The 23,547-nt window shown below is 44.3% G+C and overlaps 2 protein-coding genes across 3 annotated transcripts; one reads left to right on the forward strand and one right to left on the reverse strand.

Moving 5' to 3' along the window:
- Positions 1-3,170: 3,170 nt before the first annotated feature.
- Positions 3,171-8,666, reverse strand: dcaf7 (ddb1 and cul4 associated factor 7). Its single transcript, XM_066698477.1, has 7 exons — positions 7,932-8,666; positions 6,267-6,425; positions 5,434-5,545; positions 4,561-4,679; positions 3,973-4,182; positions 3,659-3,776; positions 3,171-3,372 (listed from the first exon to the last, which is right to left on the reverse strand). Exons 1-7 carry the CDS (start codon positions 8,070-8,072, stop codon positions 3,200-3,202), a joined length of 1,032 nt encoding a protein of 343 aa, XP_066554574.1. The 5' UTR covers positions 8,073-8,666; the 3' UTR covers positions 3,171-3,199.
- Positions 8,667-9,668: 1,002 nt separating this feature from the next.
- ccdc47 (coiled-coil domain containing 47) lies at positions 9,669-20,460 on the forward strand. 2 transcript variants are annotated; one of them, XM_066698475.1, is made up of 14 exons: positions 9,669-9,820; positions 11,578-11,672; positions 11,970-12,232; positions 12,795-12,884; positions 13,570-13,744; positions 15,184-15,305; positions 15,708-15,773; positions 16,181-16,282; positions 16,408-16,518; positions 16,908-16,993; positions 17,270-17,328; positions 17,543-17,652; positions 17,993-18,160; positions 18,654-20,460. In XM_066698475.1, exons 2-14 carry the CDS (start codon positions 11,621-11,623, stop codon positions 18,732-18,734), a joined length of 1,485 nt encoding a protein of 494 aa, XP_066554572.1. In that variant the 5' UTR covers positions 9,669-9,820; positions 11,578-11,620; the 3' UTR covers positions 18,735-20,460. The 2 variants fall into 2 exon arrangements, with proteins under 2 accessions (XP_066554572.1, XP_066554573.1); XM_066698476.1 differs by lacking the exon at positions 11,578-11,672 and having other exon boundaries at positions 9,672-9,820.
- Positions 20,461-23,547: the final 3,087 nt, after the last annotated feature.

Consider the following 23,547-nt stretch of genomic DNA (forward strand, 5'->3'; position numbering starts at 1 on the left):
TGCGCTGCAGGCAGGAGAGAGGATGAGAGACAGATGGAGTGCCGTTTGTACACAACAGATCCCAGGGAAGACTTGGGGGGCTGTTAGCTGCCCAAAATTCAGCATCACAATCAAGGCCAAAGGCACAGTCTCTTGCTCCTGAAGGTTGACGAGGTCACTGAAAATCTGAGATACACTCCAGAGTCAATCCTGTCTCGCTCGCTCACTTTAATGAGGTACTTCTACGTTCCTCCCTGCCAAATAGTTTGCTCATTAATTCTAGCCCTGGTGTGAGTAATGGGACTCCAGTTAATATAGCCGAAATCTGCAATACAAATGGGGAGTGGATTTGGAATTTGCAGTTGCTTGTCATCTTTTGCACAGATATGGCAGTTTGGCTTAGCATAAGAGTCAGGAGATAAATGCCACTGATCAAGGGTTTATTTGCCAGTAAGCCATTTCAACTTGAAATCCTACAGTATTCCACTTACAGGTCCACTGATTGCAGAATTATACATTCCAGAATGGACTGGTTGTGTTTGTACTACTCCTATCAAAGAAGTAGTGTGGTATAGGGTTGCTTTGGGAGCTTACCGAAATGAATGGTCATTTTATTTGGACAGCTCTGTGAAATCAAAACAGCTTAACCACATCTCTCATCAGCACTTCTCTCTCTCAATATACATACATACATACATATATATAATACACACACACACACATTATATATGTGTGTGTTTTTTTGCAAGGGTCACCCCTTAAGTTTCAGCCTGGCAAGTGACAGGTCTGGCGGGGCATCTTCCGTCACTAGCGGCTGGCACTCAGAGCTGCAAAAAATGGATTTTAGGCGCTTTTCTAGACACAATATAAGAGTTAAGTCTATACATGACAAAGGGTTATATGGAAAAACAAATCAAATTGAAAACAGGAAGAAAATGACTGGCTGAATATTGCTATCAAGATCTTAAGTAGGATATAAGATGCATTATATATTTTTTCCACTACAAACATGCTAAAAAGGGTAACCTTTCATATTGAGCACAAGAAATGGGAGAAGTAAAGACACATAGAAAAGAAGAGTCTCACGGGCATAGCACAGGCAAGGCTCTGAGACGGGATCAGTTTCCTTCTGGACTGTGGAAATGCCCAGACCCCCCCACCCCACCCCTCTCTGGTTATTGTGGCAGGCTTCATTAAATACAAAGGGGATTCCCAGCACTACCGAGATGAAGTTATGCCGTGTCTAAGTTTCTGGTGTTGAGGGACTCAGTCCAGGCTAAAAGGTAAAATTCACATAAAAGAGGAGAGACTTGGATTTTTGAGTCATACATGGAACTAGTGGGCAGAGGTGTGTGTGTGTGTGTGTGTGTGTGTGTGTGTGTGCACATTAGCCTAGCACCCTCTGATCCCACTCCACTGCCCCAGTGACCCAGACAACAACCGATTACTCTCCTGTTTCACCAATAACTGCATACGACCAACACAATCACGTACTAAGTTAAACAACCTTATATAGAAAAGAAAATATCTTCCACTGTCGTAGTTAATTGTCATTACTTTTCATAATTTAAAACATATTTTCTTCTCCTGTATAAGCTACTTCCAAACCTGAATTATATTTTAACAGCCACTCCCATATAGGCCCTGTGTTCAGTTCCAACTTTCCAAGTACAGTTGTGTCATGTGAGTTTTCTATTATGTTAACTAGGGATTTGCAACAAAAAAAACTCCTACAGGACATGATTTAAAATCTTCAGTGCACAACTGAAATGCTCCCACTTCAATTACAGACCAATAAGCAGATGCAGAAACACAGGAGGCAGAAGAACAATGACAGCTGAAAATGAAGAACCCTAGATAAGGGAAAAAATAATAAAAAGAGGTTTCTATTCAATCCAGGCCTCTGAAGAGTTGTATAGCACAGCAACACATGAATCTGCTCTGCTAGTGTACTGCACCAACAGCTTCCTGCACAGAGTCATTAAGATACAAAAGGAATCTGAAGAGGCACCCTTGGATTTAATTAAAATACCTAGGACTTCAGCAAGAACCAATCTGTTGTCTGGGATTCATTACCACTGTAAGGATCAACACTTAAAAAGCCACCCCCTCCGAGGGTGTCCTTTTGTCATCGTCTCCGATAGACAACACTACAGTTGCATTCCTTCATTATCTTGTCAAATCAGAAAGCCACACAGATTTCCTAACCAGGGTCACTCCTCTTATTGCAAGCATGTCATCTTTTTGTTTGTTGAAATTGGTTGTGGATGACTTACTGTGTAAAAACAATCTGTGGGCGCAACCAAAAACCCACAAAACGGATTTTCACTGCTTTTAAATGGACCTTGCTCTTAAGTGTACACCAGCAGTACAGTCTCGGCCTCTGAAACCTTCAATACAAATCCACTTAACCGAGTGATCTGCACGGACTGGGCCAAGTGGACTCATGAGAGAAAAGGAAGTTCGTCACTGGAGTGCTGGCAGGCTATACCAACGACATGTGGCAAATCGGACCTTGAACTGTAGAGCAGCTGTGACCATCAGTTTGATCCACAATGTATCAGATTTGGCTCCAGCTGGTGACAGACACCAGTGCAGCTATTGAAGTGTACTGTCCTTCAGCTTTAGTTGACCAGAGAACTTACACAGGAGTCTCAAAGGACAGAACCCCCCCCCCACCCCTGGCTGAACACTTTGAGAAAAGGTACGGGCAGCCTGTCAAACCATCTGACCCATTTAATTCATGCAGACAAAAACACAACAAACTAAACCTGTTAAGATGCCATACTTGAGGAAGGATGACAGTGGCACAGACTGGGAGAGTTGCAACGCAGCGGTGGATACATGAGAAAAGCAGTCTGCGCGCCTGTGTTCAGACCTACATTTCGTCATAGTTGAGCATAACAGTCCCAAAGGTGTACAAATGTTGTAGTTAACACACCCGTCATTTGAAACAGCCCAGACTGCCTTCATGCGTTACAGCTGCTATCCCAGTTGCAAATAAACAATTCTAGTGGCCTAAAGCCCTACGATGTGACATAACGTGCGTTTTCATTCGTTGCCACGTTATGAGTAACTGTGTAAAGCAGAGGAGGGATTCTGTCCCTTTATTCCACCATCTGACGTCAAAGTCTCTTCCTGGCCTCTCCCCCCCCAACCCCCGCCCTCACCTAAAATACATCCCACCCCACCCCATCCCCTCACCACCCCCGGCACACGGCTAGACCCGGAGGATCTCCAGGCAGTTATTGTAACAGATGGCGATCCAGTCTGGCTGGGTGGAGGCCCACTGTACGTTATTGATCTCCCCCTCAGCAGTGTAGGCCAGGATGGGGTCCTCAATGGCTCGGGGCATCTGCTGGATGTCCCAGATCAGGGCCTGGTGGTCATCGGCTGCAAAGACACAGGACAACATTAGGGCACGCCGTATCAGAATGTGCAAGAGGGGCCATGTAGGGCTTTTCTGGAAAAGCCGTCACTTGTTACACCACAGATTGGTCATGTAAAAACTAAACATTAGAAACTAAACAAAGGAAAAACAAGTTATGGGGCAAATCCAGAATTACAATTGTTCATTTTGTGGCAACAGTTCTGCAATCACTGTACAAAACATGCTGGCTGAAGGCTTTGTGAAGCTGAACTGGCCGGGCATTGTGGGAAGTGCAGACAGCGGCGTTACCTGCGGTACAGATGTGGCAGGAGGAGTGGGGCGCCCAAGCGATGCCGTTGACGCAGGCGCGGTGGTTATTTAACCGGGCCACCGGCGTGCAGGGGACACGCACATCCAGAATCACCACCTGTAACACAGAGCCTTCAGGTCAGAGCGGCGGCCACACAGCGCAGGAGAGAGATAAGGGGGACAGCACACCACGCGGGGCTGCGCTATGCGTCTGGAGCTGCAGCCCAGTCACTTCCACCTCTTCAACACTTACTGAACCACTCTGCTCAATTACAACTTATTTATAGGTTAACAAAACAGGAACAGGTTGTCACCTCCATGCCATCCATGGCCATCGTAGCCAGGTAGTTGGGGTCCTGCTTGTTCCAGCAGAGCCGCAGCAGGGGGTGGTGCTGGGGGTCTTCATAGATGATGGTGCTATGCTCCAGGTGCCGCAGGTCAAACATCCTGACGGAGCCGTCCGCCCCCACTGAAGCGAACATGTCGCGCCCCCCCCCGGCCCGGCTGAAGGCGATATCGTACACCTGCCGAGAAACCCACAGGATCATTCTCCAGACCCAGACACACCCAGGTCTCAAGAACTGCGACTGCCTGGGATTTCCAGATTTGTCAGCGTCTTGGCTTTACCTTGACACAGCGATGCGTCAAAATAAGTCTGTACTTTCAGAAACATCGTTAGCATTTATGACTGACAGAAGTGGCGAATGCAGCTGTACATTCAGTGACCGAAAAGGCTAATTTAAGGCTATGGCAGTGACATTTTTTGGGTCGGTGATGCCAGGTGGCCGGCTTACATCTTACAGGTGTATTAGGTACACACAAATGCTACTGTGTGAAAACAAAAACCTTAACTACTCTTAAATGGGAGTGTGAAAACCCAATCACTGCTGCCCGCCACTCACCTCCTTGTCGTGGGCGATGAGTTGGGTCTTGACGTGTCCAGACACCAAATTGACTCTGCCCAGCACCTGCCCAGTCTCCAGACCCCAGATCGTACAGGTGGTGTCAATACTAGAGGTGCCTGCGGACGAACGCCAGTGAAAACCATGCATCGATACAGAGATGCGCACAGACACACTGGGGGACAGAGGTATGTGGGAGGCAGAGTTTTAGAGGGGAAGAATGCATACAAGAAATTGAAAGCTGTATTGTTGTAGATTTGAGGATCACGTTTCCCCCCACCTGAGAAAAACTAATCTGAAGCATATTAATCCCCCCATCCACCTGCAGATAAAATGTTCTGGAATCTGGTTTGTGAAAATCACTTGGATGGGATGTCAGTGTTGGTTTAAAAAACAATAAGTTTTTGTAGGAAATTTACAGCCCAAAAAAAAGGATGTGGACAGGCCTATGTGATTCTATATGATGACTAAGAGATTACATCACTGGGGAAAATGCCGACATACACTTGTCACTAAAATGCAGCAACCTTGTTAAATTGTTACAAATGTTGACAGGAGATTTGTATCCTGCTGTCAACAAGCCAGCACTAACAAGCAGAGTGGCAGGCTGCCTTCTCACATTCAGAAGCAAAACACTGACAACACCAGCATGAAAATAAAAATTATTTTCATAAAAATATATATGGATTAGTGATTTAGTATACGATTATGCTCCATATTTTGATGACGATCACTTAACAGGATCAAGTACAGAGTGATTGCTCCGCATTTGAACGTGCCTACTAGGATTTTAATGTTTAGGGTTCGCTCTAATCTTTTGTGGTCTGAGTTAATTCACTTGGGAGAATTGCTGGATGCAGGCTTGGCTCTTACCCAGCAGGTTGGGGTCCACCTCATTCCAGTCAAAGGAAGTGAGAGGGGCACAGAAGTCCGAGTTCTTGTTGTTGTTTAGCAGACACTCCAGGCGCGTCTCTGTGTCACTCACCTAGGAGGGCAGCAAGAGAAAGACAAACAAAAATGAAGTGCAATCAGAATACATTAAGTCTAACCAACATGTGCAATAGATGTGCTCCACTGGAAAAACAGTTCTCAAACACCTGCAAGACCTTCATACTATGACCTGTATTCATCAAACGTTGCACAAAGGCAAGAGGACAGATTTAATGGTCTTTTTTTTTTTTTAGGTTCTGGCTGTCAATCTGCCTTTTTGGTCGATTGCACATCTAGCTTTAATGAAGCTTTACCTTAAAGGTATAAATACGTAAACAGTGGGGGAGGACCAACACTACAGTGCCGTGCCCTGTGCTGGACTGCGATTGACTGATGGCTGCCGTGATTCTCATTCAGAGGGGAATCTGCCTGGGGGCCACAGTTGGATCTGACACTTGTGGCTCAGACGTGGCCATTGCAGCCCTGCAGCCTCATAAACCTAAAGCATTAGAGGATTCCACTGCAGAACCATTAGCAATGAGGAAAGAAAGGCCGACTACTAATGGTAATCCTGAATCTCATTCTGTCCTGTCTGGAATAGCTTTACAGTGAAATATTGAACAAGAATAGGAATAAAAAAGGAAAATAAAATGGAGATTAAACTAAAATAAAATAATTGGTCCATAACAGGAAGGAAAACTGACTTATTCGTAGGAGAGGGGGGCAGTGATCGGGCAGTGCTCGGGCAATGCTGGCTGGCGGTTCGTCTCACTCACCCTCCAGATGCGCAGGTAGTCCCCACTGGTGGCCAGCAGGTCAGGGTAGACTCCCTTGGTGTCTGGGATCCACATGATCTTCGTGGTGGGGTAGGGATGGTCGAAGGTATTCCTGCAAATAAACTCTGAACTCTCCTCTTCCAGTCCTACCAGTTGCACCTGAAACATTTTTTATTAGTTATTATTAACCAATTAGTTGCATTAAGACTGAAAACTAACTCCAAATATGCCTTACACATGCACAGTGGAAACTAAACTTTTATCACAGACCACACTCAGCAGCATAAGTACAGCTACCAGGTCAGTGAGTACCACACAGGGCTACATCATAAATCATACCGCACCACTGCGCTCAGTCTGGGCAGTTTCAGGTGCATTGCACACGATGTGATGGGTCAGTTTTGATTTTTGAGTGAATGCACAGTTCAAAACATTCATTTGTTTGTTTTGTTTTTTAAAGGAAAAAGTGTATGTCTAATGAAAACCTGTAGATCAGAATAACGCTTTTGAATCCCTTAGTTATCCCTGCATGCTGTACACAATAGTCTGCTGCATGCTCAAAATGTGAGGGACAGGGCTTTGAGTGAGTTGCCCAAGTTTGACTTGGATGAATGTTTAAACTATTTACTAAACATCCCTGGGCAAAATACATCCCTATGTATTTGAATGCCTGTTGAAGAGCCTATTCAATATAAACAGGGATTTGCTAATCTGCAGTTCTGGTTAAGTGACATAAATGTGGCAACGGTGAATGGAGTGATTGCACACCTACTGGGTTTATACTTCCACAGTATCAGGTACTTATTGTACTCATAACTCTAGATGGGCAACACGAATGTAAATGCACACAATCCTATGAACTGTGGACAGCTGCTGCGAATCGCATGTAGATCCTCTTCAGAACTGGTTATTTTGAAAACCATTGTATTGTTCCACCATGACTTAAAGATGACGGTATTAAAAGCTTCAAGGTTTGAAGTATCCTTCCTCCAACCAAAGGGGGGTGGGGGGGGTCTGATCTCATGATGACATTAACACACAAAACACTGACACACCCTTAATTAATCAAATATTCGGAGACAATGCAAATATCAAATAAGTCCACAATACAATTGATACACTTGTGCAGTAACATACAGATTGCGTTTGTTCGTCCCCTTTGGTAGATCTGTATAGTTAATGCATGTCATAGATGTATTCCACATATAAGTGCGTCTAGTTTCCTTAAATCGTGTCCGCTTCTTCGTTGCACTCGCCATAAATTTGCTTTTTATGTACAGTAGTACATACATTTTGCACTGGCGATATTTCAATTGAAATCATAACAGGACACAACATACAAACAGAGCAAATAAAACCCAAACACGAAGCCACAGTTCTGGTGTGAATGATCGCTACTCGGCTGGCGTTCTGGAAAACTTCAAAAATCAACAATAACATGTTTCAAAGCAGGCATGTGCAAAGTTAGGTTTACAGTTTTGACGATTTTCACATGTGATGTATGGGGCTGCTGGACAGAGAGGAATGATGCTGAAACATTGTGTCGACTCACTTCACACAGCGCGACTGACAGCCGAGCTCCTAGAGCAGCTACAACCACACAGCCCACGACCAGCCAACACCAGGACAGGGCAGCTCGGATCTACAGGGCTGTCGTGATCTCACCTTGTTATTATATTCCTCCACGAAGCTACCCAGCGCCAGGCGGAAACGCTTATCTGGACGGACACTCCAGTTCATGGCGTAAACCGTCCATGGTGCTTCGTATTTATAAATCTCCTTTCGCTTGCCGTGCAGAGACATCATGAAGGGGCTGCAGCACCGACACCGAGTAAATCCAGAGGGGGAAATCCGCACAGAGCCGCCCGATGCCCCGGCAGCACTAACCCACCGAGATCAATCCCAAACCAGGCGGCGCTCGCAACCCCTTGCGTGGAAACTCCGGAGCAGCGAAACAAAGACCCGGGTAAACAGGGTTAGCGTTTCCACACTCAGGGAGGGGGGAGGGGGTGTAATTGTATATATTTTTAAATGTCCAGTAACCGGTCCCGCCTGATCAGTGCCCCGGTCTGACCTGCTATTGAAGGCCCCCCTCCCGAAATACTAAGGTCTCCCTCGCCCCCCTCTCATACAGCGAGGCGCCGCGTCTCGGTTCCTCCGTCACAAAGAGTGCGTCTCCGCGGGGTGAGCTCCTCGCTTGTGAGCGGGTCCTGCGGCGTGAGTGCGGTGCTAGCCCCGGGCCCCGACTTCGGAAACCAATGAAAGTCCTTTTTCGGTGTGAAAGACGGCTGAGCCGAGGGACGCGCTCGACACAACAACACAAAATACACAGCCGGATCCACTCACTGCGAAGCCCCGACACAAACTGAGACGAGCGCTGCTATTGGGCAGAATGGGTGTCGCTCACCGAGAGTGGCCTGGTTTAACGGCAGCGTAGTGTCTCTGTGATTGGTCCACAGACGTGTCAGTTGTGACAACGGAGGCGTCGGATTGGTCCGCTGCCGGAAAACGTAACGGATGGAGGGCGGGACCAGGTGGGATAAGTAAACGTATCATTGGATGGAAATCGGAAGGGGCGGGGCTTGGAGAAAGCAAGAAGGTCGAAACGCTAGGAATGGTAGCATGTTTTCATGAATATTCAGAATATTTAAAGCAGCATGCGTAAAGTACAGGGGAAAAGTCTGTGAACAAATACGAGGCCAAAAAAAAGGCCCAAAAAAGTGCTTTTTACCCCTTTAGTACTAGCATGATGCTGCATCGTAGACACAGTACTGAACTATTTTACATGCAGCATGAATACATATTAAATTAGCCTTCATAAAGCGCCAATCCAAAACAGAAGATATTGCTCTTATACCGAAGTAGTCCACAGTTTAGGTCTCGACTACAGTTTCCCACACAATACAGGCCTGTGGTGTTGGCTTTTGAGGCAATCCTTGCTTATAACCTATAAAATGTCACGGATGACACATCTCAAATACAAAGAAACAGCAGAATAAATATAGGAAAGAAACCACATCATAAAAAATGATGTATACAATTATTCCAGTCCCCAAATTAAAATGCAATAACTGTATTCTGAACTTTGTGCTATTTTCAAATAGAGGATACCTTCGTCACGATATTCATTATTATGCAGTATCGATGTATGCATTTGTAGTAGTAATGGAAGAATACAATTAGTTGTCCAACAAAAAAGAAAGCTATGTTACATGTATGGTGCTGTTCTTGTAGCGCAGACTTACACAGTTCTGCGCAGATCTGCACAATTCCACCGATCCCATTGGCGGAGCAGCGCAGGACTGCGGAAATCTGCGCTACAACAACGCCACCAGTGTGTATGCTAAAGGCCTGAACCGAAACACACCTTGCGTCATGAATAAGTAATGAACGTCTGCCATCTGACGCAACCCCCACGCAGAGATTCCGCAGCCGGTGCGAAGGGCAGTTTGGACGGGATACGAGTCGTGTTTTTACTGCGTGAGAATCGTGCGATTGACTCCTCCAGTGGAGGAAAAAGAAAAGCACAATAAAGAAACAACGATACACGCAAGGTAAGCAAGAGCCTGCGGAGTGGACTGTCTGTAGATCAACCGCGGTGTGCCGGATTAGAGCCAGCGACCGAGCGGGCTCCCCAGAGCAGGAAGGAGCTCTGGTTTCATGTCCCTACAGTTGCACGGCGTTGAAGTCCGGTGGTGTTTTGCGTTGAGCTGCGCTATGAACTCCAGGTTGGCTCGCCAGTGTCCGAGATGGCGAAGTAACTACGGTTGCGGGTCTGTGCTGGGATGCGGGCAGGATTGTAGGGAAGGTGCTAATTACGGTTCAGAGGCTCTCGTCACTGGAGGCTGGTAGTTGTTTTCCTGCTGTCTTTGCCGATTGCGGAGTGTCTGATATATCGAGTGTACAGTGCTGTACTGTGTCAGTGTAAGCAGGCATTGAATATTGTAGCTGTTGGAAATCTCACCGGCACAGCTTGACTGGGCGGTTTTTTGATTCTGCGCAAGCGTGTCCCTGTTTTCGAGCATGCGTACTTACGGGCGACCTTTAATAACCCGAAGGAGTATATGGGCTGTCGAGTTCAGTGCTATGTTGTGGATTATTTTACAAAGTATTAATAATAATAAAAATGGAAAAGAACATATATGTGATAGAAAGAGTAGGTTTGCAATAACGTCCATGGCGATCAGAGGGCGTTAGTTAATTGAATCTCCTGGCACTGTGCTCCCAAGTTTGTGGCAGTTGGGTAATGTCCTTTGAATGAAACCAGTTTCTGTGTTGCACACTCGAGTTTGTATCTAACGGGCAGGACCTGGGAAACTGTATGTGAAAAAAATATTGCCTGTATATTAGTTTAAACCTGTCTGTTTTCTCAACGGGTGTGATATCCCAATCTGTGTAGCAGCCTGCACCACTTCAGTAAGATCATAAAATCATGTATTTTATTTATTTTACCTCAAATCATTAAACAAAAGCCTGGATATATTTAAGCCCACAGTGGCTAAAATTAAAATTAAAAAACATTCTTCTAAAGATTGCATTGCTTAGCCTAAATCTTATGTCTGCTAAGAAATACATAATAATAATAATAAATCTTATTTTTTTCCCGGACTAGTGTAGCACCCCCCTCCCCCTCTGTTTATAGATATCTGTAAGATTGGCCAGTAAGATCTTTCATTCATTAGAGGCGTGGATCACTGAAAACTGACAGAAATAAATATTTGCACTTAAACCCCCAAAAGAATCTTGCACTGTCTCTACTAACCATGACTAACTAGTACAGTCCTCAATCTTCTCAGTGAGGATTGCTAAAACCGCAAGCTTCTCACTCTTGTTTTTAGGTCGGTCAAACAATCTGACTTCCAAGAGAAGAGACGCGTATTGCTCGTCTGATTGTGTTCAGAATGACACTTCAGAACACCCCAGTGGTCTGTGCTATAATACACTTCTGACAGATAAGATTCCAAGACCTGAGAAACATTATTTTAAGTAACTGATTTAATGCATTTTAAAATGAAAGTGCTTTTCACCATCTGCATGAAGTAGAGCCCCCTGACTTCCTGGGCAGAATTCTGCGTGGATCTATTGTCTGCAGTAGCCCTATGCCGGATTACTGAGCTGGGGTTGATTTTGAAATAAGGTCAATTAACGGTGTGTTGTGTATCTGTGAGTGTTGATCAGGATTTGCATTGATAAGATTATTAAGTGCCTCACCAGGCAAGTGATAAACCCTGGGGATCCTGTTACTGACAGCTTTGCACAACCTGAAGGAGAAGGGAAAAGAATAATCCCTGTATCGGTCCCTTTGCCACAGCTTCTGAAAAGACGCAGGGAGTTTGCAGGAAAGCCAGTTATTCATGATGACTGCATGGTGTAGAGTTGTGCGCATTCAACTTCCAGGATCTAAATGTGAGTGGAAATGTATATAAAAACAAATATATAAATGTTAAAAGTTTAATGCAGCATTTTTTGGTCACTATGGTTTTGTAAGTCCCAGTATTACAGATTGCAACAAGTTAGCATAATCAAATTATTATGCTTCTGCTCATGGCAATTATGCTGTAATTGAATAAGAATTCCTTTTATGAATATACCCTCCTAAAAATAAGACTGTGATTAGATCTTCTGTCCTGAGATCATGATGGATATTATTTTTATACTCTGCGTCATTACAAGGCTGTCTCCTCCTGTCTGTGTGTGCACCAGTTTCTGCCATGAGGACGCTGGCTGTGTTGCCCCTGCTCCTGCTGCTGCTGCTGCCGCCCGTGTCGTGGGCGCGCTTCGACGAGTTTGACGACGGCGAGGAACTGGCAGAGTTCGACGACAACGACTTTGCCGAATTCGAGGACGTGAGCGAGGACCCTCCTACCGAGGCACCCCCACGCACCGTGACGGCCCAGGACGATGAGGATGAAGCCACTGTGGAGCTGGAGGAAAATCAGGATGACTTTGAGGACTCCGAGACACCGGTGACATGCAGACAGCCCGGGCGCTGCCATCCTGACATACTGCACACTGACAGCCTGTGTACTGACCCACTTTCAGACTGTAACCAATAGATTGACGCACTGTCCACCCAGCATATTGACACCCTGACTGAATGCCTAACCAATACACGACTCAACTGCCCACCCAGCCTGCCAACGCACTGTTGCCCTGTTGTCTTGCTGCCCATTCAGCCCGCACCTCCACACATCGCACACTGAATACCCACACAGATATTTTTTCTCTTTGCTTAAGCTATAAACCTTTGTTTTTCAATGCACTTTTGTGTTTCTGCTTTCTATTTGAAGTGCCTGCCTCTGAGTCAGGAGAGCTTTGTTCTGTTAATATTATTAATACTATTCAGCTCATTTAGCCTTTGACATAAAGAGTGATCTAAAAACGGAATAATTGTACTGTACTTTAAAGGCTTTATACACACACACATACAAATACAAATCAAGCGAAGAGCTGAAGCTATTGTTTGAATAATCCTTTCTCTTGGACAGTCACTGCTCCCTGTTGACACTGTTTTCATCTGTCTTGTAGGATGAAGACGTCTACAAATACGATGCCGAGGAATTTGAAGGTTTTGAGAAGCCCCCTCCATCTTTTAAGGATCCCATCAACTACATCGATGTAAATTGTCATTTTATTTAAATTTTTTACTAAGAGAAAACAAAAGAGCGATTATTTCCATATTGGGATCCAATGCCTCACATATTGAAATTTTTTACATGATCTTTTGCATTCACATTGTGATGGAAACTAAAATGCTCTCTGATCTTACACCTGTTGCCTGAGGATGTGATGTAAATATTGATGCCCGAATGTATTCGGCATTGTGCTGAGATTTATAATTTGTTTATAAGTGTAGAGAGATGAATTACTCACAGTGCCTGCTCCCTTGGAACAAATGACTGAAATGAGACATTCGTGTTTTTGATTTGACTAATCAACCTCTTTGCATAGTATTATACACAGGCAAAGCTAATTTAACTGTTTCTGTCCCTTTCATATCTACTTTGAATTAAATTCTTTAAAGAGAGAGACTATGTACTGGCTCCAATATTCATCTCAGCACTCTTAAATGGGTTCGTATTTCATTGAAAAACAAAACAAAAACAGAAGAAAAACTTGAGGATAAGAGTTCTGATCTCTCGCAACACTTTCACAACTGCAGTTGTTGATTAGATAGTGTGAGCAGGATGAGGCCTTTGTTTCAGATTACATCCCAAGCTCAACACACTGGACAATCGTAAATTGGAAAACCAGTTTTTGAGAGTGACACTTTTTTTTTTTTTTTTCTCACCCGTCCCCCCAGGTTCCACCTCACCTGCAGAACAGCTGGGAGAGCTACTACATGGAGATCCTCATGGTGACGGGTCTGCTGGCCTATATCATGAACTATATCATCGGCAAGAACAAGAACAACCGGCTGGCGCAGGCCTGGTTCAACTCCCACAGAGAGCTGCTGGAGAGTAACTTTGCCCTTGTGGGTGAGAGCTGGGACTGGAAGGAGGGGGGATTATAGCCTTGGAAGATATCTGCCTTTCCAGAGTTTTTATTATGATTATTATTAGTAATAATTTCTTAGCAGACGCCCTTACCCAGGGGAGACTTACAGTAGTCACAATAAAAACACATCTCACCAAAACATTACATATTACAGTGTGCAGTTAAGTGCTGTATGCATTATTCACCCTCTTTTACCCCATTACTAGAATCCATACAAAAAGAGCAACAAAGTGCAAAATACCTCATAAGTTCTACTTACGAGCTAGAAAAGCAGGACAAAAGTTACAACAATACTGTGTGTAGTGGGGTGAGTGCAGGCAGAATGATGGAAATTGCAGAAGTAACAAGATACAAGTGCAGGAATAAGAGGAGAACATATTAGTGCTAATATGAGAGGTATTGCAGATTTATTCAAAACTTAAATCCGTTCCTTTTAAAGTTTAGATTACTTTTGTTCTGCAACTCCTCCGGGAGTTTGCTTATTTTTCAAATTTCTTAAAAAACAAAGCCACAGTAAAATGACATTCCCCTGCTCAATATCCAATGAAGCTGACTGCCAAGTAATTTCCATGGAGGTCTCCAACCTGCTGAAACACAATAGCACCGCCTCATTGGGTTAAGACTCCTCTACATTTACATACTGTGAAGAAACTCGAGAGGCAGATTTAATCAGTTTCTTTTTGTACAAACTTAATGGAGCTTGTCAGAAAGACTCCCATGACCGCTGGGTCTCCAGTGACTGTATTGTGATGTGAGGCTGAACAGTTCAGATTGTCACGACTTAATTTAGAAACTTGTTAAAAATTAAACCGCTGATGGACTGAAAGCAATCAACACATTACACTGATAAGCTCTCCCAACCCCTCCCTCCCTGCTAGCCTTACAACAGATCTTGGGTCCTTTAAAGGGGGTAATTTTGTGTGCTTGAGAAAGATGAGCCCTGTGTAGGAGGCTGGCTGATTGTGGACCAGATAAGTCTCTCTCTCCCTGTACTCTCACTCTCAAACAGCACTAGTGCAGCTGCATGTAGGTTGTGCAGGTTGAGGGAGTCACTGGGGGGGTAGCCTGCTCAAATTGTGCCGCACTGACTGTGCCAATCTATACCACACTTTCTGTGCTATCATGAGCTACTGTAGCAACCCCCCCACCATACACGTAACATTTTTCCTTAATCCTGGCCCTTCAGAAACCATTGTGCTGGGTTGTAATCAAATTGATTAACTTGATCAAGGGTGTGTGTGTTGAGAGAGAGAGAAACACACAAACCAGCTCAGATCCCCTGTGGTCAGAATCATCATTATTTATTTAGCTTGCTTATCCCCACCCCTCCATACCTGCACAGGTTCCCCAGCTCTGCTCAGTTGGAGGGTTTGGAGCCCACAGGTGACACCACTTGACTGCTTGTCTTTACCCCCCCCAGGTGATGATGGCACCAGTAAAGACGCAGTGAGCACGGGCAAGCTGAACCAGGAGAACGAGCACATCTACAACCTGTGGTGCTCCGGCCGGGTGTGCTGCGAGGGCATGCTCATCCAGCTCAAGGTACCATAATCTGTAGATCAGGCCCGTGTTAACTGGGTTACACAGTAAGGGGACAATGAGCTTAAGATGGTCTTAAACCCACCACACTGATCACCCAGATGGCTGAGTCTTCATATAAACTGGTACAACAGGAGGGATTTTTTTTTTTTCCGGGGATTGTTGGGTTATATTTGACATCCTGTCATTTAGTAAGTAACTGTTCTGAATGATGGGATGCCGAAGCTTGCGCAACAGGAACATGCATCCCCACCTCATGTGCGATGGTTGGTAACAAATAGCGAATGGTTTGAAATGCAGACACGTGGGTTGGGAGCAAGTAAGGAGACCAGGCCAAGGGTGGGAAGTTAGACATGCTGTGGAAGGACAGCAGTGCTGACCGGCTGTCTGGGTGCTGTTTTGCAGTTTCTGAAGAGGCAGGACCTGCTGAACGTGCTGGCGAGGATGATGAGGCCGGCCGGCGATCAAGTGGTAGGTACCCCTTCCCCATCTCTGACTCTCTGCCAGGCCGCTACAGGGAGTGTGTCCCCGTTGTAGGATCCCACCAGTGACTTACACTCGCACCAGCTGTGGAGGAAGCCAGGAGATAGTGGCTGGAATCATTATTTAATGATTTCTGATATCTTAGCAGACACACTTTTCACCGAGCGACTTGCAGTTGTCGCAACACACGCACATTTCACAAAACATGACAAAAATGGCTATACAGTTTACAACACACAGTGTAATGTATCCCTCTTATGAATGTTATTTTTCTGCATTCCTGTTGCTCCACTCTGGTGGCTTCTAATATAGTAGGCTGCTGTAAGGGTGACTATAGGAGTGTTGAAGCAACACACCACTAGCATTGCTGACGCGTATCCCCTGTCTCTGTACAGCAAATCAAAGTCACCCTGGTCGATGAAGACATGGATACGTTTGTGTTTGCCGTGGGGACGAAGAAGGCCATGGCTCGGATGCAGAAAGACATGCAGGACTTGGTGGGTAAAATAGATGTCTTAAAAACAATTAATCTCAATATTTAGTCCAGTGCAACCTAAAGAACAATGTTAACGTAAATTTCTCTTGTGTGTTTCCTGTTCCCTTCTCCCCGTGCAACCCTCAGAGCGAGTTCTGCAACGACAAACCCAAATCAGGAGCCAAGTATGGGTTGCCAGAGTATCTGGCCATTCTATCTGAGATGGGAGAGGTGACTGAGGGAGTTATGGACAATAAGGTGAGAACATTATCGTCCTCCTCATCGTGTCTGAAGAGGCTCATTGAAACTCTGACAATGCAGTTTAATGAGTTTCAGATGCATTGTTGTCTTTTACACCACAACAGCAGTGGCATGAAAATTGTATTAAAAGAAGGCAGATCAAGAACATTATTCAAGGGCTGTTTTAGAATATTTCTGAGGAAACTGAACAAGTACGTGGGCTATATGGGCAAAATAAAAGCAGTGTAATCGATCGGCTCTTACAGCCAATATAGTGGACATGCTGTAGAATAACTTTTTGTTGTCTTTCTCCTCTTTAATTAAAAAAAAAAAAGTCAGTCTTCTATTAGGAGTGAGTGAGATGGACTGTGTGGTAAAGATGCATGCTTCTGTTTTTGTCTTTTCAGATGGTACATTTCCTCACCAATCACGCCGACAAAATCGAGTCCATCCATTTCTCGGACCAATTCTCTGGTCCAAAACTTATGCAAGAGTACGTGAGCCTTTTAATTTGTTCAGCATGGTGTGGTAGATCATTAGAAACCTGTGTCCGTAAAAGGTTCAGGGAAATTGCACTCTCTGGGACCTGCTGATAAACCCATAATCATTCAGCTTTTCACTGATAGTTCATTGATATTCACTGTTGTTGTTTTTTTATTTTTAACTTATATTTTTATCTGTTACAAACACCAGTGCAGTTAAAACTGTGCATGTACTTACCTCCTGTTTTAGTTCTATGATTGATCGCTCTGTTTGGTCTGTTTTAAAGGGAGGGACAGCCCTTGAAGCTGCCCGAGACGAAGAAGACGCTTTTGTTTACATTCAATGGTAAAAATACATATTGGAGCTTTTTTACCTTAGGCATAAACTGTGAACTCCTGCTTTACTTTGACCCAATGTATCTGATTATTTCTGAAGTTTGTTCAGTGGCAAACGCTGTGTTTCCCCGTTATAATGGCAATAGCAAAACCTTTTTCAGTGAAGTCTATTCCTATTAAATGACCTGGCATTAACTCTGCCCTGTGTGTGTGGTCTTGTGCAGTGCCTGGCATGGGCAACACGTCGCCCAAAGACATGGAGTCCCTGCTGCCCCTGATGAACATGGTGATCTACAGCATCGACAAGGTCAAGAAATTCCGCCTCAACAGGGAGGTGAGTGCGAGCTGGTGTTGCGATCTTCCAAAGTTGGCTTTGTTAATGAGACGGACCATCAGTAGATTTACTTGAAGTAGGGAAAGGATTTCCCAATGGCTACAGCCAATACCTATATTAATTAGTGACTCTTAACACGCAGCTTATTTTCCTACTCGGTTGGCAAAAGCCCCCCTCCCCATATATGATCTTAATTTGAAAAACTGCAGTGTATAGTATTCCTTTTAGTGAAGCAATGCGAGTGTAGTAGCCCAGGCTGTGTGAGTCTGGTATGTAACGCTGGGTGTCGGTGGGGTGCAGGGCTGTGTGGAGGCTAACCCTGCTGTGTGTGCTGTTGCAGGGCAAGCAGAAGGCCGATAAGAACCGTGCGCGCGTGGAGGAGAACTTCCTGAAGCTGACGCACGCCCAGCGGCAGGAGGCGGCCCAGACCCGGCGCGAGGAGAAGAAGCGAGCCGAGAAGGAGAGGATCATGAACGAAGAGGACCCGGACAGACAGCGCCGCCTGGAGGTGAGGAGGGATCCACACCTTTTACTCTGTGCCTGCGTTTTTTTTATTGACTAGTTGACTTTTACGTTGACTAGTATTGGATCAGTCTTGGCCTCAAAACCCCCAAACACTTTCTTGGGCTGGTTGCTGCCAATATACTTTATACTGGCAACTGTCAGTTGGAAGTAGTTATTTGAAAAAGTGTCCAGAACTTAAGAAAGTTGAGAGCTTTCCTGGTAAATTTACTTGGTGTATTGGAATAAATCAATAATGTAAGACACTGCTGTACCCTTGAGCAAGGTACTGTACCTAGATTGCTCCAGTAAAAACCCAGCTGTATGAATAGGTAATTGTATATAAAAATAATCATATATTTTAACAATTGTATGTCCCCCTGGATAAGGGTGTCTGCTAAGAAGAGTAGTAATATTATTATTATTATTATTATTATTATTATTATCGCTCACTGGTAGCAAAGGCTCCGTTGACACGCTCTGTCTCCCCCTCTCTGCAGGAGGCTGCGCAGCGTCGGGAGCAGAAGAAGATGGAGAAGAAGCAGATGAAGATGAAGCAGATCAAAGTGAAAGCCATGTGAAGAGCTGCATTCCTGTGAGCTCCTGACAGACAGCACAACACCCCCCCTTCCCATACCTACAGCCCCTCTGCCTCCCCAGCACACACTGTCCTGGCAGGCCCAGGTGCCTCTGTCACCTCTGGCCGGTATTAAGATGGGTGTCCCTTAACCTACCGTGGTCGCGTGTATATGTGAACCCAGGTAGAACCAACCCCAGAGAAGAAGTACAAGTGGTGCATTTGGTCGTAGTTGATAGGGTTTCGGATGATCTCTTATGGCCTGTGCTTTCAATTGTACACATTCTTTTCGGCGTTTTTGTTTTAGCTTATTGATAGTTTTTGTATTTTTTTCTACCATCTCGCTTTTAAATTGGATTGGATGTTCTGTGCAAAATAATGAACTGGATTGAAAATATCCTTGAACACTTTTTTAACCTGTACGTGGGTGTCTCGAACACCCAACTGAAGTTTCCCTTTTAAGAGATCAGTACTTTAAATGATGTAATAAAAATTGATAAATCTGCTAAATCACTTCAACTTTTCTGAACAATTTGTTTTTATCATCACAAATATGGCCTGGGTTTGGATGTCGGTATTATAAACACTACCTTATACACTGCAGAAGCATTAATGAGGTTTGGATTACAATTGGCAGGAAGTAATCAAGTCATGCTTGTTCTGAAGGGTTTGGAAATCCCTGCATATACACAACGGTACGGGCAGTTAATGTGAGGAACCATCTTAATAGCGGCCAGTGAGAATCAAGAGCAAAAGAAACTCCTTGATTTATGTTGTTTGACCAGCCTCTCGGTGTCTCTGTGGATTTCAGCCTGGGGAGGGGAGAGGCGCTGGCTGACAGTGCGCACCGGTCTCTGAGAGGCTGCTCTTTCTGCGATTTCTGTTCACACCCCCTGTGAGATCTGGCCCCAAGACTGTGCCACTTGGAAACCCCACATGGGACAACTTGTCAAGGATGTAGCCTCATGTGAAAAGGAACAGTTGGTAGTCTTCCTGAGCAAGGTGGCTCACTCCAGACTCCACACGGGCACCTTCTGATGTAGTCGGTACCGATTAGTCTTCTAACCTTGAATGCTGTTGGCTTGGTCCAGAATGTCAAGAGAGTTGTTCAATCATTGTAGTTTTCCCTCCTGAGATGCGTCTTATTTTATCCCCCCCCACCCCAGTACGAGATTGGCAGCAAATGTTCCGAAATCTTTTTCTGCATGATGTTATACAGCTTGGCTTTTCTAATTCCAAGGTATTTGTTTAACAAAGAAGTGGTGACCAAAGCGAGATCAGATTCATTTTCCATTGTCTGTCTTTTGCCACAAGTAAACGGAGGATCTTCTTGAACTTGCAAGCTGCTGGTGAAGTGTGTCAGTACGTGGCTGTGGGTGGGTTGGTGGTTTCGGTTGGGGTATGTGTTGCACAGTGGCTGGTGTGGGCAGTTTGAGGCAGGTATTTAAAATGGATGCTGGAGCGGGACTGTGTGCAGAGTGGGGAGGGGCTCCTTCGTGGCTCTGGGACTGGACTGGGACTGCTGTGCTTCTGCTCACTGATGTTGTCTGGAAGAGCAATCAAGACATTTACTGTTTTTTGTTGTCTGCTGTTTCTCTTTTCATTTTTTTTATTTTTTATTTTCATTCTGGGCCTCCTGGTCAGTGAGTGCTGGTACAGTGACACTGGGGAGGCAGGCCTGGGAGAATGCAGCTATTTGAATAAATCAGGGAGGGGTCTTCTAAACCACACCACGGCTCTGGTCTGATTTCATTTTGGGCAGGGGTGAGGGTGGGGAAGTGGGAGGGGGGTGTAGAAAGTGTTTGGTCAGACAAACTCTTGGACTGTTCCGAGTTTGACGAGAGTTACTTGTTTTGTTCAAACATTTTCTAAAGCAGTGGGATTTTTTTTTAAACAAAGCTATTGAGGGTTGTAATGCCAAACACTAGTTAGGAAGATATAAGTATTTTAGTGTTTAATTGGGCATATTAAGCTGGATGTGATGGTAAAGGATGTTCATTTGTGGCAAAGAACAACATGTTAAAGAATGCACCAAGATATACAGTAGTCCGATGACAAATTAATCTTTATAGTGCTAAAGGGATGATGAATTTGAGCATTTGGACAAAGTGAAATGGTTAAATGTGTATGATCTGACAACAAAGTGTTAATATCCATAAGCTGTTTTTTTGTGCAGCTCATACCAAACACTAAGCATTACTTTGCAATGCAGAGAAAGTGATATTGAGTGAATTGAAAGGTACAAAGGCCCAATGTCTGTGTCTGTACACATCCATAGCCACCTCCACTGTTTGGCTGATTTGCTTGCTGCAGTTTGATTTCAGTCGTCTTGTCTCCATGGTGAAGTTCCTTTAGTGCCGTCATTGGCAGAAAGAACTGAGGGGGAGTGGTGACCTCTGACCCCTCTGCCTTGCAACAGGGAATGCTGGGCTGTAGCGTCTCCGTGAAGTTCTCCCAACAGCAAAGGCTGGTAATGCAGCCAATCACAGACTACATGTGAGTGAGAGTACATATCAGGGAATGATCTCGAATAGGAAATTGAACTTACACCACGCCATGGCATAATAAAATAAGGACTTGTGTGCCAGTTTGCTTTGATAAATGAGTTGCCTTTAGGGAATGGTTTTTTTGCCTTGAGTTCTGGTTCTGGTTCTGTTGAAAGTATTTTCGATGTGATGCAGTTTGGTTTGTATATGAATAGTGTTTGAAATCAAAGCAGAGGGAAAAGGTGAAAAATGGTGGGGGGGGGGATAAATGTGAAATGTCAAGAATGTGCTGTGCAAATTATTGTGTTGCTGCCTATTTAATACAGCAACCAACGCAGTGAAATGACTCTGCCCTAGCAGTAGTGTGTGTTATTATGTGGTGGGTGATGGTGTATTTTTGGCTGTGTGGCCAGGTGCTGGTTTTGTGTAGGTGGATGGTCTGAAATGAAAGGTTCAATCTGGGGTAGCATTTGAACACAGAGCTTTAGGTGTGTTGATTTGCTGAAGTTTATTTAATAGTGTCTATGAAGTTATTTATCAATGATGAGTACACCTTTCTCATGCTGATTGAGTAATGTTCTGACCCGTGTAAATTGCCTTGGATAGTGGCATTGGCTAAATAATGTAAAGGAACACAACTACGATGTGATGAATTGGAAGTTAGTTTTCTCTGGGCTGACAAGTTCCTAGCTGGCAAAGATAAGAACATATTGTAGATGGATGTATTACATGAAGGAATATTATGTATTAAATTAAATTGGTCCCCAAATACGTGTATTCAATGTAAGGCATGAGTACAAGTATAGGACCTGTGTATACTGAAGAGGTTATATATATATATATATATGTAAGTGGAAGCAATGTTGTCTAGCTGTTAAAGCTATTGAGCTGATTTGATGAATAGAAAGTAAGTGTGGGCAGTCTGTATAAGAACATAAGAAAGTTTACAAACGAGAGGAGGCCATTCGACCCATCGTGCTCGTTTGGTGTCCATTAATAACTAAGTGATCCAAGGATCCTATCCAGTCTAGTTTTAAATGTTCCCAAACTTTCAGCTTCAACCACATCGCTGGGGAGTTTGTTCCAGATTGTGACAACTCTTTGTGTGAAGAAGTGTCTCCTGTTTTCCGTTTTGAATGCCTTGAAGCCCAATTTCCATTTGTGTCCCCGGGTCCGTGTGTCCCTGCTGATCTGGAAAAGCTCCTCAGGTTTGATGTGGTCGATGCCTTTCATGATTTTGAAGACTTGGATCAAGTCCCCACGTAGTCTCCTCTGTTCCAGGGTGAAGAGTTCAGTTCCCTCAGTCTCTCAGTAGGACATTCCCTTCAGACCTGGAATAAGTCTGGTTGCTCTCCTCTGAACTGCCTCTTGAGCAGCGATATCTTTCTTGAAGTGTGGAGCCCAGAACTGTACACAGTATCCAGATGGTTAATGGTTCTTGGAGGGGTTTGTATTGAAAGTGTCCGAGCAAGGTGGTAAATGGGAAGAAATCCTGCACCGCGAGGGACCTAAGATTGCATTAATGCAAAGAGCGATGAAAGCAAATATCGCCACCTGAGGGCACAGTAGCATAACGTGTGATATGGGAAAGGTAGTGGTGCGATCACTGAGCTGTAGATCTGTGGGAGCTATCGACAGGTGACGGGCAACAATGAAGTGGAGAGAAAAGCGCACAGCAGGTAAGCATTAAATATTTCCAAATAAAATGTGTATGTGTGTATGATGAGAGAAAGCTGGGTCTCATGTGAGGTCGCAAGGGCGCTTTTTATTATTATTATATGCATGATTTTGATGTGATGAGTGGAACTTTATTTGAAATGGAAATAGGGAAAAAGCAATTTTGTTGGAAGTTCGCCCAAGACTATGACGTGTTCAGGAATATCGGAATTTAGTGTTCTGTACAGTGATATAGAAATGACAGAATTCGGGTAGGCTTGATAGTAATGAGTTTATAGACATTGTTAATGAAGTGTGTGTAAATGACAGTCGTGTGTACTACACAGCAACAATTGTAAAGAAAATCATCCGTAGAAGCATGTCACCTTTGTTAGTGTTGCGGTTTCAAGGTTTGAAAACTTTTAGATACAACTGTGAAGGATGAGATTTCGGGAGTATAAGGTTTATGTTTAATTATTTTGATACCAATATAAATAGTCTTCTCCTGTATGTTGACCAATGTAGTATATTCTAATTATAGAAATGCTAATGAAGGGCAAATATGTCTAAGCATACATGTTTATGTAATTTGATATGTGGGTGTGTATTGGACATGATTGGCCGATGATTGCTTCGGATAGTAAACATCATGTGAATGTGCAGTTAATGAGCGCC

This window comes from Amia ocellicauda, chromosome 3, assembly GCF_036373705.1.
Source record: "Amia ocellicauda isolate fAmiCal2 chromosome 3, fAmiCal2.hap1, whole genome shotgun sequence".
NCBI classification, from domain to species: domain Eukaryota; kingdom Metazoa; phylum Chordata; class Actinopteri; order Amiiformes; family Amiidae; genus Amia; species Amia ocellicauda.

Bases quoted from the DNA above. Each gene is read 5' to 3' on its own strand.
- dcaf7 (XM_066698477.1), bottom strand. From the start codon at position 8,072: ATGATGTCTCTGCACGGCAAGCGAAAGGAGATTTATAAATACGAAGCA. The intron at 6,426-7,931 runs GTGAGATCACGA...AAAATGTTTCAG, and splicing joins TGGAGGAATATAATAACAAG to GTGCAACTGGTAGGACTGGA. The intron at 3,373-3,658 runs GTAACGCCGCTG...GTGTCTTTGCAG, and splicing joins CTGCCACATCTGTACCGCAG to CCGATGACCACCAGGCCCTG.
- ccdc47 (XM_066698475.1), top strand. From the start codon at position 11,621: ATGATGACTGCATGGTGTAGAGTTGTGCGCATTCAACTTCCAGGATCT. The intron at 15,306-15,707 runs GTACCATAATCT...GCTGTTTTGCAG, and splicing joins GCATGCTCATCCAGCTCAAG to TTTCTGAAGAGGCAGGACCT. The intron at 16,519-16,907 runs GTGAGAACATTA...TTGTCTTTTCAG, and splicing joins AGGGAGTTATGGACAATAAG to ATGGTACATTTCCTCACCAA.